At 45.0% G+C, this 13,232-nt stretch overlaps 1 protein-coding gene across 2 annotated transcripts in view; it reads right to left on the bottom strand.

Moving 5' to 3' along the window:
- Gpr107 (G protein-coupled receptor 107) overlaps positions 1-13,232 on the bottom strand; it is a 74,106-nt gene that overhangs the window by 54,719 nt on the left and 6,155 nt on the right. Inside the window, exon 1 of one of the 2 annotated variants that reach the window (XM_052182118.1) lies at positions 10,506-10,674. The exons of the other annotated variant lie outside the window; for it this stretch is intronic. Within the exon in view, the coding sequence (XP_052038078.1) occupies positions 10,506-10,628 (123 nt within the window). The 5' untranslated portion in view covers positions 10,629-10,674. Of the gene's footprint in view, positions 1-10,505; positions 10,675-13,232 lie in introns of those variants that run through there. 2 annotated transcript variants of the gene reach the window in all.

Genomic DNA, 13,232 nt, shown 5'->3' with positions numbered 1-13,232 from the left:
TGCCAAGCTACCCTGGGCTATAAGAATGTGACCCTATATCCAGAAGAAGAAAGAAGAAGAAAGAAGAAGAAAGAAGAAGAAGAAAGAAGAAAGAAGAAAGAAGAAAGAAGAAGAAGAAGAAGAAGAAAGAAGAAGAGGAGGAGGAGGAGGAAGAAGAAGCAAACAAAAATCTCCAGAGTAGAGAGTGTAATTCAGTTGTCAGAAAGCCTTCATGCACATGGCTCTGGTAAACCGACCATGGTATGTATACACCGAAAATGCCATGGCTGGGGAGGTAGACAAGATCACAAGTTCAAGGCCACTCTCAGCTATTTCACAAGTTTGAGGCCAGCCTGAGACAAATTACACCCTTTCTCAAAAACGAAAACTTCAGTCCCTGGCAAGGTTTGGTGATACCTGCCTATAATTGCAGCTACTTGCCAGGCTATGTCAGAGGGCAGCAAGTTACAGGCTAGCCAGGGCAGAAGGTTACTTGAAAAGAAAAGAAGGAAGGACTCACAGGTCAAACCACAAATATCACATAGTAGCAGTTTTAAGAGAAATCAATAATGTCTACATAGATCTGCAACTTCCACTTTCAGCAACAATGTATCCTTCATGGACTCTGTGTGGATACATTTTCCTGTTGTTGCTTATAGTCCAAACACATCATTACGGCTCTCAACTCTCTCTCTCTCTCTCTCTCTCTCTCTCTCTCTCTCTCTCTCTCTCTCTCTCTCTCTCCCTCTCTCTCCCTCCCTCCCCCTCTCCCTCTCCTACACACACACACACACACACACACACTCATCAGGAGCATACAGCCATTTCTAAGGTTCTACTGTAACTACAGTCTATCTGCATGGTGCTGGCTTCTAAACTGAATTAATTTAGCAGTGAAACTTCAGAGCTTACTAGAAACTGCAACTCTTATCTCCAAAGTCCAGGAGAGTCCTATTCCTTCTATCCACAACAACCAGGAGGATGTCAGACCTCAAGGTTCCCAATCTCAGAACAAAACAAAAAAACAAACAAACAAAAAAAAAAAAAAAAACCCTCAAGCTGCTGGTGACACAGTTTACATTTTCTGAATGTCTGTGCTCCCTGTCTGTTAGCTAGCTGCTGCTTTTTTATGAGGTATCTTTGCTTAAATATTTTGTGTTTATTGCTATTAGATTTTTAAAATAGATTTTTTAAGGTTTATTTCTATTACTTACTGTGTCTGTCTGTCCATTTGTATACATGTATGCCCATAAAGGTACCCTTGGAGGCAGTTGGACCTCCAAGACCGCCCTGGAGTTGGAATTGTGATCCCTGCATGTTTTTAACCCTTGTTCCATGCCTCCAGACTGAAAGTCTGTGATATACCGTGGCAGCTTACCTTACTAACACCTCTGCCCCTGTCTATGATTGGTAGGAGGAGCGTGCGGGCATGGTATGGAGGTCAGAATACAACTCCATGCCACTCCTTCCACCTTCACAAGAGCTCTGGGGATTGAACTCAGGTTAGCTAGTTTGCACAGCAAGTGCAGTGCCTGCTGAGCCATCTTACCAGCCTGAGAGCTCACCTTTGACCTTATATTGCACATCTCTCTTCCAGTCTTTAACATTTTTTAACACTGTGTGATATATGTTGTCATATATGAGTTTTTATTTTTTAATTCTGAAGAAAACCTGTCAATCTTTATTCCTAGTAGTTATTTAACATACATACTAGTATGTGTATGTTTGCATGCAGCAAGGCCAGAGGACAACCTCCAGCTTCAAACTCAGGAACACCTCCACCTTCTTTGAGATAAGGACCCTCACTGCTTGGAACTTACAGATTAGACTAGACTGACTGGTGACAGTCCTGAGGTCCTCCTGTCTGCTTCCCCACCGGGATTACAGTGAATACTAGCATGCCTGACATTTTGTACATGGATGCTAAGGACTGAATTCAGGTCCTCAAATTTGTAAGTCAAACACATTACTCCAGCCCTCCTGGTAGTACTTTAAAAAATAAATAAATAATTTATTATTATTATTATTATTATTGGGACTGAAAAGAGAAGCTCCAACAGTGAGGAGTGCCCGTGACAGGACTACAGCTCAGATCCCTTCACCACAACACCTGTAACCCCAGCTCTGCAGCTCTGCGGCACCTGGAAGACACCTAGGGCTGCTGATTTCCAACCTTGAAGACACAAAGTCTAGGTTCAGAGAGACTCTGTCTCAAAGGGATAAGCGATAGAGATGCTCAGGCATGCATGCCTGTGTGCACATATGCACACACACAAATTAATTAGTTACATTTAAACAATCCTTGAATCCAAAGTTATAGAATACTCATGGCTATTTCTTTCCAAAACATTAGTCTACATAGAATATATTTCTGTGTAAAGTACAAGGCGGGCATCGCAAAGTGCTAAGACTACTTAGGAGCAGCATCTCCTAACCCTCATTATTCTGGGATCCCACATCTACACAGATGTCAACACTCCCATTTAAACATCTCTGCTTACTGTGCAGACTGTCCCCTCCTGTCACATGGCTTCGGGGTGTGATTCTGAGGAAGGCAAGAGCCCTCCCTCCTTGTGTGTATTTCTGTGGCCACTTCAGAGCTACGGGTGAGAGGTGAGAGGGTGGAGTGCACAAAGGAAGCCCTGAGGAGCAAACAATGCCATTGAAGCTGGAAGTTACAGGTCCGAGGAAAACTTCACTCAGCTGCACACATGTGCAAGAAGGGCAAGGACAGGAGCTCTGAAGAGAGAAAGCTGGCCCACCAAGAGCATGTACATCCTTCCCGGGAAAAACAGGAGGCTGCTGAGAAATTTCACCCACAGTGAGATCATGTATCAGCTACTCTTCTCTTGCTGTGATAAATTATCACGACCAATGTGGCTTACAGAGGAAGTGTATGTGGGCTTATAGTTCCAGGGGGATATGAGTCTATGACTGCAGAGTAGGCCATGGGGACTGGAACAGAGGTTAAAGGCTCATAGCTTGAACCCCCAGCATGAAACAGAAGCCGGTGAGCTAGAGATGATGGGAGTCTCTCAAAGCTGGTCTCATTCTTCCTCCAGCAAAGCCACATCACTTAAACCTCCCCAAATAGCACCACTAACTGGGGACGAAGAATTCAAATGCCCAAGATCACAGAGGACATGTCTAACTCAAACTGTCACAGATGATAAGATCCAGTTTTTTAAGAAAATCACTCTAAGCCGGGCGTGGTGGCAGACGCCTGTAATCCCAGCACTTGGGAGGCAGAGGCAGGCAGATTTCTGAGTTCGAAGCCAGCCTGGTCTACAGAGTGAGTTCCAGGACAGCCAGGGCTACACAGAGAAACCCGGTCTCGAAAAAACAAAACAAAACAAAACAAAAAAAACAAAAACAAAAACAAAAAAACCAAATCACTCTAGGGCTGGAGAGATGGCTCAGCAGGTAAGAGCACTGCCTGCTCTTTGAAAAGCCCTGAATTCAAGTCCCAACAACCATATGGCTCATAACCATCTATCCTGGATCTGATTTCCTCTTTTGGCATGCAGGCGCCTATACAAATGTACGTACATATACATACATACATACATACATACATACACACGGTGCTGACCCCCCTCCTGTCACATGGCTTCAGGATACATAGAGTAAATCACCCTACCGGGCTAAATAAATAAGTAAGATGTAAAACTAGAAGAACCCTGGGGCACCAGTTCAAGACTACAATGGTCCGGGAGCCCTGAGGGTGGAGCACAGGAAGCAGTGATTGTGGTGATAACACACTAGGAGACAGGACACTAGGTGCTAGTTAGAGTACTCTACAGAACTTGGTGACTTGGTGAAGTGAAAGATTTCCAGCTTGAGCAATGAGTAGCCAGTGGACTAGTTATTAAGAAAGTCAGAGTGGCCGGGCGGTGGTGGTGCACGCCTGTAATCCCAGAACTCTGGGAGGCAGAGGCAGGCGGATTTCTGAGTTCGAGGCCAGCCTGGTCTACAGAATGAGTTCCAGGACAGCCAGGACTATACAGAGAAACCCTGTCTCAAGAAAAAAAAAAATCCAAAAAACCAAAAAACCAAAAAAAAAAAAAAACCCCAAAAAACAAAAAAACAAAAAAGAAAGTCAGAGTGGGAAGATGAGTACACAGGCTGGGGGAGGAGGGGGAGGAGGACAGCCCAATAAACGCCCAGAAGACGGACGATGACGAGAGCACTTGAACACACACAGGTCTGGCCACCCTACCCCAACATACCGAGCTGTTTGCACAAAAGGTAAAGAAGGCAGCCGGGGCAGCCTGTGTTTGGAATCCCATAATTGGGAGGCAGAGGCATGAGATCAAGAATTCAAGACAAGCCAGGCTTTACCACACACGCCTTTAATACCAGCACTTAGAAGGAGGCCAAGGAAGGCAAACTTCTGTGAGTTCCAAAACACCGAGGGTTATTACACAGAGAAATCCTGTCTCATAAAAACCACTTTGAAAAAAAGAAAGAAAGGAAGGAAGGAAGGAAGGAAGGAAGGAAGGAAGGAAGAAAAAAAGAAAGAAAGAAAGAAAGAAAGAAAGAAAGAAAGAAAGAAAGAAAGAAGGAAGGAGGAAAAAAGAAGAGAGAGAGAGTAGAGGCATTCTTGGCCACACAATGAGGCAAGCCTAGGCTATTTGGAACCTTTCTCAAAAAACAAGCAAAGACCCCAAAGTAATAAAAACTGTTGAGGCAGCTCAGCAGGTAGAGGCCCCTGCTGTCCAGACCGCTGACCTGAGTTTGGTCCTGTGGACCCACATGGCAGAAGGAGAGAATCAGCTCCCAAATTATCCTTCAACATAGGATGCTTCTCATGTCATGCATGCATGTACACACACATACACTGACAGAAATGCATGTGCACACCCATGTAGACACAGACAAAGAAGAACAGACTACACCATACAACAAATAAATAAACATAAATAGTAATAGCAACAAGCAAGACTGAGGAGATGGTCTGTGGGTATGCTTGCCAGGAAGAGCCTCAGCAGCCCACAGGCCAGCTAGCCTGGTGTCTACAGTGGGGAGGAGCAAGAGCCCGTCTGTGACAGGCAAGGACTCAGAGTCTTGTCTAACCTCCATGTGCATGCCAAGGAACATGCTTGAGAACACACATGTCACATACACACGAGTAAGTAAGTAAAGCAGTGGGTAACAGCTCAGTTCCATTCTTTAAACTTACAGACTGATTCGTACCAGCTCACTGCCTGGTCCTCTCACGCTGTCTGAGCTGACCTGTGCAGATAAGGTATGCAGGCGAGGCACTGCTGTCTTTGTTGTTGTGATGAGTGAGCCGGGGCCTTGGATATGCCAAGCGCATGTGGCACCACTGAGCCACACGTCCAGCTCCTGGCTTGGTTTGGTTTGATTTCTGCAATGCTAGAGACTGAACTCAAGGCTTTATGTATGCTAGGCAAGTGTTCCATTAGGAAGCTACATCCCAGACCCTATTTTATCACTGAATTCGTTGCAAGGGAATTTCACATTAAGAATTCTAATTGTGCTGGGCCTTAAATGCCAGCACTTGCACTCGGAGGCAGACGCAGGTGAATCTGTCTGAGGCCAGCCTGATCTTTAGAGAGAATTCCGGGGCAACCAGGGCTATACAGAAAAACTCTGTCTCAAAAACACAGCAACAAAAGAATTCTAACTTCTAGTGTCTCTTTTTTTAATTTTTAAAATGTTATGTGTATGGCTATTTTGCCTGCACGTATGCCTATGCACCCATGCATACCTGGTGTCCAGAGGCTGGAAAAGGGCATTGGATCCACTGGAACTAGAGTTACAGAATTTGTGGGTTGCCATATAGATGCTAAAACTCAAACCCACGTCCTTTGGAAGAGTAGCCAGAACTCTTAACTACAGAGCCATCTCTCTAGCCTTCTAGTGTCTCTTAAAAAAAAAAGAAAGAAAAAAAAAAGAAAGGAAGGAAGGAAGGAAGGAAGGAAGGAAAAGAAAAAAGAAAACAAGTCCTATCCAGGCAAGATGGCCATAACCCCAGCTATCCCAGCATGATGGCCATAACCCCAGCTATCCCAGCATGATGGCCATAATCCCAGCTATCCGGGCATGATGGCCATAATCCCATAACCCCAGCTATCTGGTCATGATGGTCACAACCCCAGCTATCCAGGCATGATGGCCCTAACCCCAGCTATCCCGGCATGATGGCCATAATCCCATAACCCCAGTTATCCGGGCATGATGGCCATAACCCCAGCTATCCAGTCATGATGGTCATAACCTCAGCATTCGGGAGTCTAAGGCAGAACGGTGAATCAGGGTCCAAACTGGACTATCTAAGGAGATCCTAACTCAAAGAGGGTAGGGAAAAGGAAAAGAGAAGGGAACCCAGAACCTGAGGACACACTAACCAGGCTGAAAAAGTACCACCCTGCAGTGCACTCTCTACTGCCTGTGGGCAGTCAGCCACCAGCTGCTACCTGACTGCTCCCAGCATTTGAGCTTGCCAGCTCTGATCAAAACACTAATCAGATCCAAAAACTAAGCAGAAAGCACCTTGAAGCACTGCAGTCATCTCTCCACTAGTACAGCGATCGCCTGCTGGCAACAGGAGGCCCTACCCTCAGAAGATGACCAGTCACAGTCTTGTTCTCTGCACATACACAGTCACACACAGAATGGAGGCAGTCTGATGGTTCCTAAGAACAGAGAAAATCTGGACCTGATTGGATTTGATCCTAAGGATTTGTGTGCATGGGCACACACCTATAATCCTAGTCCTGGGAAGACTGAGGCAGGAAAACAGGCCAGCTGGACTAGGCAATTCTAATGGCTTCTGAGTTGTTTCTAAGTATCTTACATTTTCAAGGGATGCACTGGGTCCTTTACAGACAGGCAACAGGATCCATTTGATTTGCTCTAAATATAGAGACAATGACAAATGCCGTCTACTCTGTGAAGGAAGGGAAACGCTCATACATTGCTGGTAGTATGTAAAACAATAGTCACTTTGGAAAATACACTGTGGCACTTTCTTAAAAATTAAATACAACCCTACCATATAGCCTGGCAACTCTACTCCAGTCCTGGGTGTCACCCAAGTTTCACAGACTTGCACATGAAAGATGTTGGTAGGACATTCATCATAATAAAAAAAGGAACATAGATGGGCCTGGGGCCTGCACCTGTAATCCTAACACTGGGAAGACAGGCCAGCTGGACTAGGCCAAAAGCGATCACCCACAGAGCTCACTGGTATTCAACAATAACTAACATCAAATTACTGAGTGAGTTATGGAGTTGCTCAGTGGTGGAAGTGCTGGCCATACAAGCAGGAGGATTCCCAGGACCCACCTAAAGCCAGAGGTGGTGGCGCTCCTGTAATTCCAGCATGTATATGTCCATGAGAGGTGGAGACAGGAGAATTCCCAGAAACTTGTTAAGCTGACAGATACAACAGCAAGCAAAAAAATAAATTCCCTGCCTTAAATAAGACAGGAGGTCAGGGCGTCCACGCCTGTCCTGACTTCCACATGAACATCTCAGTGCACACGTATAAACAAGTGCACACACAGTACATGCCCATGCAAAAAATAAAATTACTGAACCAAGGCACAACATGGATACATCTTAAAAGTGTAAGAAGCCAGGGACGAAGGTCTACCTGCTGTACAGTTCCATTTCTCACAAAGTACCTGCAAGGACAGCTCTACGAAACACAAAGCAGCCAGGCGGTGGTGGTGCACGCCTGTAATCCCAGCACTCTGGGAGGCAGAGGCAGGCGGATTTCTGAGTTCGAGGCCAGCCTGGTCTACAGAGTGAGACAGGACAGCCAGGGCTACACAGAGAAACCCTGTCTAAGGAAAAAAAGGAAAAGAAAAAGAAAATGAAACACAAAGCAGACATGTGGTTTTCAAGACAGAAACTCTGTCTCAAAAAACAGAAATGAAAGAACTCTAACTTTTAATTTTTTTTAAATAACCCAAATTCTAGGGTTTGTGCTTTTGTTGTTGTTATTGTTTTAAAGGTTTGTTTATTTATTTATATGAGTACACTGTAGCTGTCATCAGACATACTGTAAGAGGGCATCAGATCTCATTACAGATGGTTGTGAGCCACCATGTGGTTGCTGGGAATTGAACTCAGGACCTCTGGGAGAGCAGTCAGTGCTCTTAACCACTGAGCCATCTCTCCAGCCCCGCCCCCCAACTTTTAATTTTTAAATCTTTATGTGTATGGCTATGTTGCCTGCATGTATGTTGATGCACCACACGCATGCCTGGTGTCCACAGAGGCTAGGAAAAGGCATTGAATCCCCTGGAGATTTATAAGTCAGTATATGAGATCTTTGGAAGGCAACAGAAATTTGCCTCCAGAAATAAGGAAGAGAAAGGTCAGAATATAAGGGATGTAAGAAGACCAAGAAAACAAATGAAAGATGGAAAATAAAGAAAAGGAACTGAAAGTGAAAAGTTCTTTTTGTTTGTTTTCTGTTTATTTAGAAAACTAAAAAAGTTGAGAACAGAGAAGTGACCTCAGCAAGGTGGGAGGCAAGATTGGCTGCTAATGGCAATGAGGCACAGGACAGCTACATGGGAGTTTATTACCCAACTGTACCTGCTCTGGGGCATTTGAAACTGTCCATGTTAAAACATGTTTGTAAGGATCAATGCTACAGAAATGGCTCAGCAGTTAAGTTAAATATGTATGGCTCTCAAAAAAGACCCAAGATCAATTCCCAGCACACACATGGGACAGCTTACAACTGCCTGTTATTCCAGCTCCAAAGGACCTTCACACACACACACAGAAAAATGAATCTTAAAAAAAAATCAATGCATATTTCTGACATTTGGTGATTACTTCGTGTTCTTGCAAGCCTCGGTTTCTAGCCTGATCAAGCCTATGTTTCCCATCTTCAAGCAAAGTAAGACCATCTTGGTAGCCCCTCCACTGGTAAATGTCCTCTCCGTAAGTAACAAATAAAGACTAAGAAAAAAAGATTCTAGTACCAGTTATAGGATAATCTTAGGGAACATGTTACAAGAAAGAAAATCATCAAGTCATCTGGCACAGGAGAGAAAGCAATCACAGAACTTCACTAGGTTGGCACAAGAGAGAAGTTGTCAACCACAGAAAAACTTTTTTTATATGTCGTTTGCTTCCACGACATATAAAGGTTGGTATAGAAGGTTGGAATATTCTGATCACTCAGGCTGGCCAATCTAAATACTGCCAGCGTTTACCTAGCGATACCAGACATTTGCCACTTTAATACTAGAAATGTTGGACAGGAAGCCAGGGGATATGGTCCCAATGTGTTTGTTTCTAATTCCTACGCTTTATGAACTCAGCTAAATTATAAACTCAATAAAAACAATATGTAAACCTCAAAATGGGAGACTTTAGAAATCAGGAGTTCTTAGCCTCGTAGTGATGAATCTGCAAGCCTGGATACCTTAATAAACGGTACCAGGATTATGAAGCTACAGAAAGGCAAAGAAAGCTGTGTGGCCTTCAAAAAGCATTTCTCTGGGGAGAGCTCCTATGGCTTTCAGTGGATTTTACAAGGAGCCAAGACTGACCTGTCTTGCTGTGGGTAAAAGCCACTTTACTTGAGATCATTTTAGTTTACAAACAAAAGCTGCCAGCCCAAGTATGCTTGTATGGATTTGATCAGATTTCAAATCTAATCTGTCTGTATCCTTTAAACTCTACATTCACAAGACTTGATCCTTCCCACCTAATGGAAAGTGTTTTTACAAAGACAACTGTGTCCAGACGCACAAATTCTTGGCACACTGACTATTGCAGTAAACATACAAGGCTTTGAGTCATAATGCTGTCATCTTCTGTTCTCCAGGTATATTAACCGGCTGACAATCCTGTGTGTAAGCCTTAGAGAACTTTATACTGTGGGTTTGTTACCATAGCGGTTCTTGGTGTTCATTTCAGGCCTGTCGTAAACATCTTCCTTAGGCAATGACCACAGAGGGAGAAAGAAAAAGGCCCACTACTTAGAAACACTTTGAACGCTGAGTTTAAATTCTCAGGCTTGTTCTTTCTTATTTTTTCTTCTTGAAATCAAGGCATGTATTTCAAGCGAGATTTGAATTCCTTTTGGGGATCCTGGCTTTGGTCAGTCAATCGAGCACCCTAAACCAAGTAGAGAAACAGGCTACGATTCCGCATAACTTCAAAGTGCCAGATGAAGGGGCACAGAGGGCGGAGATCGCGGACAAGAGAAGTTAGAATTAAAGTTATGAAAGGGTAAATAGGAAGGTTGCCACCAACGTGGAATCCAGGGAAGCCAGCAGGAATCGCAGGAGCGGCCTCCCAGGTCTTTTGGGATTTAGGCCGCGGCTGGATCCCTTCCTCAGGACCTCAAACCTGTACGGACCAGACAACCCGAGGCGGCCGCACTTCCCCACGAGGCGGTGCACACCCCCTATGTCAGGGGCCGAACTTGGAGACCCCGCAGGGCCGAAGTTGGTTCAGCCCCGGACAGCGGTCGCGCCCCCGTCGCCACTCCCTGATCCTGCCCCCAGCCTGCCAGGCCTTACTTTGAGCGCCAGGTGATGGACGCGGCCCAAGCCCGGGTCGACCAGCAACTCCAGCAACGCCAGTAGTGGTAGCAGCCGCAGGCAGAAGGAGCCCGAGCGGCCGAGGGGTACCGGGACGGCCATGTTTGTTCCAGCATCACCAGCTGTTTCCTCTCCCACCCACTTCCGGGTCAAAGTGCGGCGTCCCGGACGTGCTCAGGAAGGGGGCGCGGCTGCCGCCTCCGAGGTCCTTGCGATCATTTTACTAGAAAATGCAACCTGGTCACCGAAGGACCTGAGCAGACCACCTCGGGACTCTTCAGTTGGCTTCCCAGGGCGGACTTCCGGCAAGGCCCCTGCAAGAACCCTGAAGCGTTTGCCATGACAACCATGGCGGGGCAAGTCCAAGCCGGGCCTCCTTTCTGCCTCGCCTGCCTTGGGGATTGAGGGACCTGGACCAAAGCCTGGAACCTGCAATGTACGCCACTGACCCTGGCGGATGATTGGACTGTCGCCGGTGGTAATAACTTAAAACTGCTGGCCTGTCTTAGATTCCTTGATTTATTATCCTAGGCCCTTTACCCAATCTGCAGCTTGAAATAGTTGCAATGGTAGGATTTATCGAGTCCATATGAAGCAATCCACTAGGCTTTTTTTTTTAAGTGGCATTTAATCTTTGGGACAATCTAATAAGATAAGAGGTAGGTGTCATGCTTTTCCTCTATTCTACCTAAACTCTAAGAAATGGTCATTTTGTCCAGGCTGAGCTGTGGATCACATGCAGATTTTTAACTGATATATCATTTTTGTCTTATGTGATTTCATGCCACCGCTGGAGTCTGAGCCTTAATGTATTCTATTTTAGTCTCTTTGGAAACTTTGCTTCTAGTCCTTGGCACTTAATGGAAGGACTTGGTAATAGGTCCCTGGTATCAGGGGTTACAGAATAAGATTCCTATAGCTTTTAAACTGGAACTAGGAACAGGATATATTTTGAAGGTCTAGTTGGTTGGTTTTGTTTTGTTTTGTTTTTTGTTTTTTTAATTTTTTAATTTTTTATGTATGTGTGCCGTGTGTCCTGAGAGGACCAGAAGATGGTGTCAGACCCTCTGGAGCTGGAGTTACAGGCAATTGTGTGTTGCCTGACATCACGGGTACTAGAAACTGAGCTCAGGCCCGCTGTAAGAGTAGTAAGTGCTCTTAACCGCGAGCAGTGTCTCTAATCCAACATGACAGAACTATATCTATCAGTACATACAGATAGGTGATTACGTTTATTTTATGTTGTTTGTGTGTATATAAATGCCATGGGGTGTACCCAAAGAGACCAGAAGGGGGCATCAGATCTCCTGGAACTGAAGTCGCAGGTGGTTGTCTACCATCCAGTGTGCTTGCTGGGAACCCAAACTCCAGCCCTCTGGAAGAACAGGAGCTCTTAGCTGCTGAGCCATCTCTTCAGTCCAACATGATATACTTTAATTCCACAAACTGTGAACTTAAAAAAAAATTCACTTGGAGCCAGGAGGTGGTGGTATACATCTATAATCCAAGCAGAGGTAGGCAGGTGGATTTCTGAGTTCAAGGACAGCAGGGCTACTCAGAGAAACCCCCGAGTTGAAAAACCCAGCCATCAAGTAAACAAATCGCTTTGTTGGGACTATCCTGTCTAATTAAAAACAAATCACTTGGGAAAATACAGAACTGAAAGTGAGATGGGTTTGGAGCCTGAGGAGGTCCAGCTTTGCCTCTGTGTTTGCACAATCTTCATACACCGATAAACCCCCTAATCCTTCCCCTGACTAAAAAACCAGTCCAAGTTTAGTCACACCCTCTTCAAAGCAAAAGTAGAACATGCAGGTGGAGACACAAAGGCTGGAGTTTATCTTAAAATGCATTTCAGTTTCGTGGAAGGGAAGGGCAGTGACAACTGGCAGAAGGCTGGTCTTCCCTTCCCTTGAGTCTTGGGCCATCTCTTGTGAATATGCAATTTTCCGTGTTTGAGCCGGAGTTTTATCTGATCCTGCCACCTTGCAGATAATGAAACCTAGAGCAGGAAACTCTAGAATTACTCTTTTTGCAGCCCTACACAGAGAGGTGAGAAGTAGTTTTCTGAGTGAACTTAATTGGTTATATGATCTCTATGTCTATGTCATTTAAAAGCACCAGAGTCCTAAGAGGTGTCTGACTTTCTTTCTTCAGATCAGGCGTGGTTAGATTAATTCAGAGGCCGTCTGTTTATGTATAAACGACCCACTGGCACAGACAGACTCAGCCTACCCACAAGGCCCAGGAAAAAGCTTGTCTTGCCGCGTAAAGAACAAGGCTATCGCATGCTTTGTTGGACCGGAAAGCTCTGTAGATAACCCAGATTTTTCCACTTTAATAGGTGTAAAATCAGTGTTGGGGAACACTAAGTAGCTTTTTGAAGATCATGCAGCCATTTGGGTACTTTTAACTGGCATCTGTAAAACCAGGACTGAAACTGCTACAGAAGACTATCTGGGCTTCTTGCCCAGTATTTTTGTTTTATTTTGTTTTGTTTTTTGAGATAGGGTTTCTCTGTGCAGCCCTGGCTATCCTGGAACTCACTCTGTAGCCCAGGCTGGCCTCAAACTCAGAAATCCACCTGCCTCTACCTCCCAAGTGCTGGGATTACAGGCATGCACCACCACCGCCCGGCTCTTGCCTAGTATTATGAACAACTTTTTACTTTTTTAAAAAAAATAGATGTATTATTTTATTTTATTG

This window comes from Apodemus sylvaticus, chromosome 5, assembly GCF_947179515.1.
Source record: "Apodemus sylvaticus chromosome 5, mApoSyl1.1, whole genome shotgun sequence".
Lineage (NCBI taxonomy): Eukaryota > Metazoa > Chordata > Mammalia > Rodentia > Muridae > Apodemus > Apodemus sylvaticus.
The sequence above is the reverse complement of the archived record's forward strand: the minus strand, read 5'-3'. Positions and strand labels throughout refer to the sequence as shown.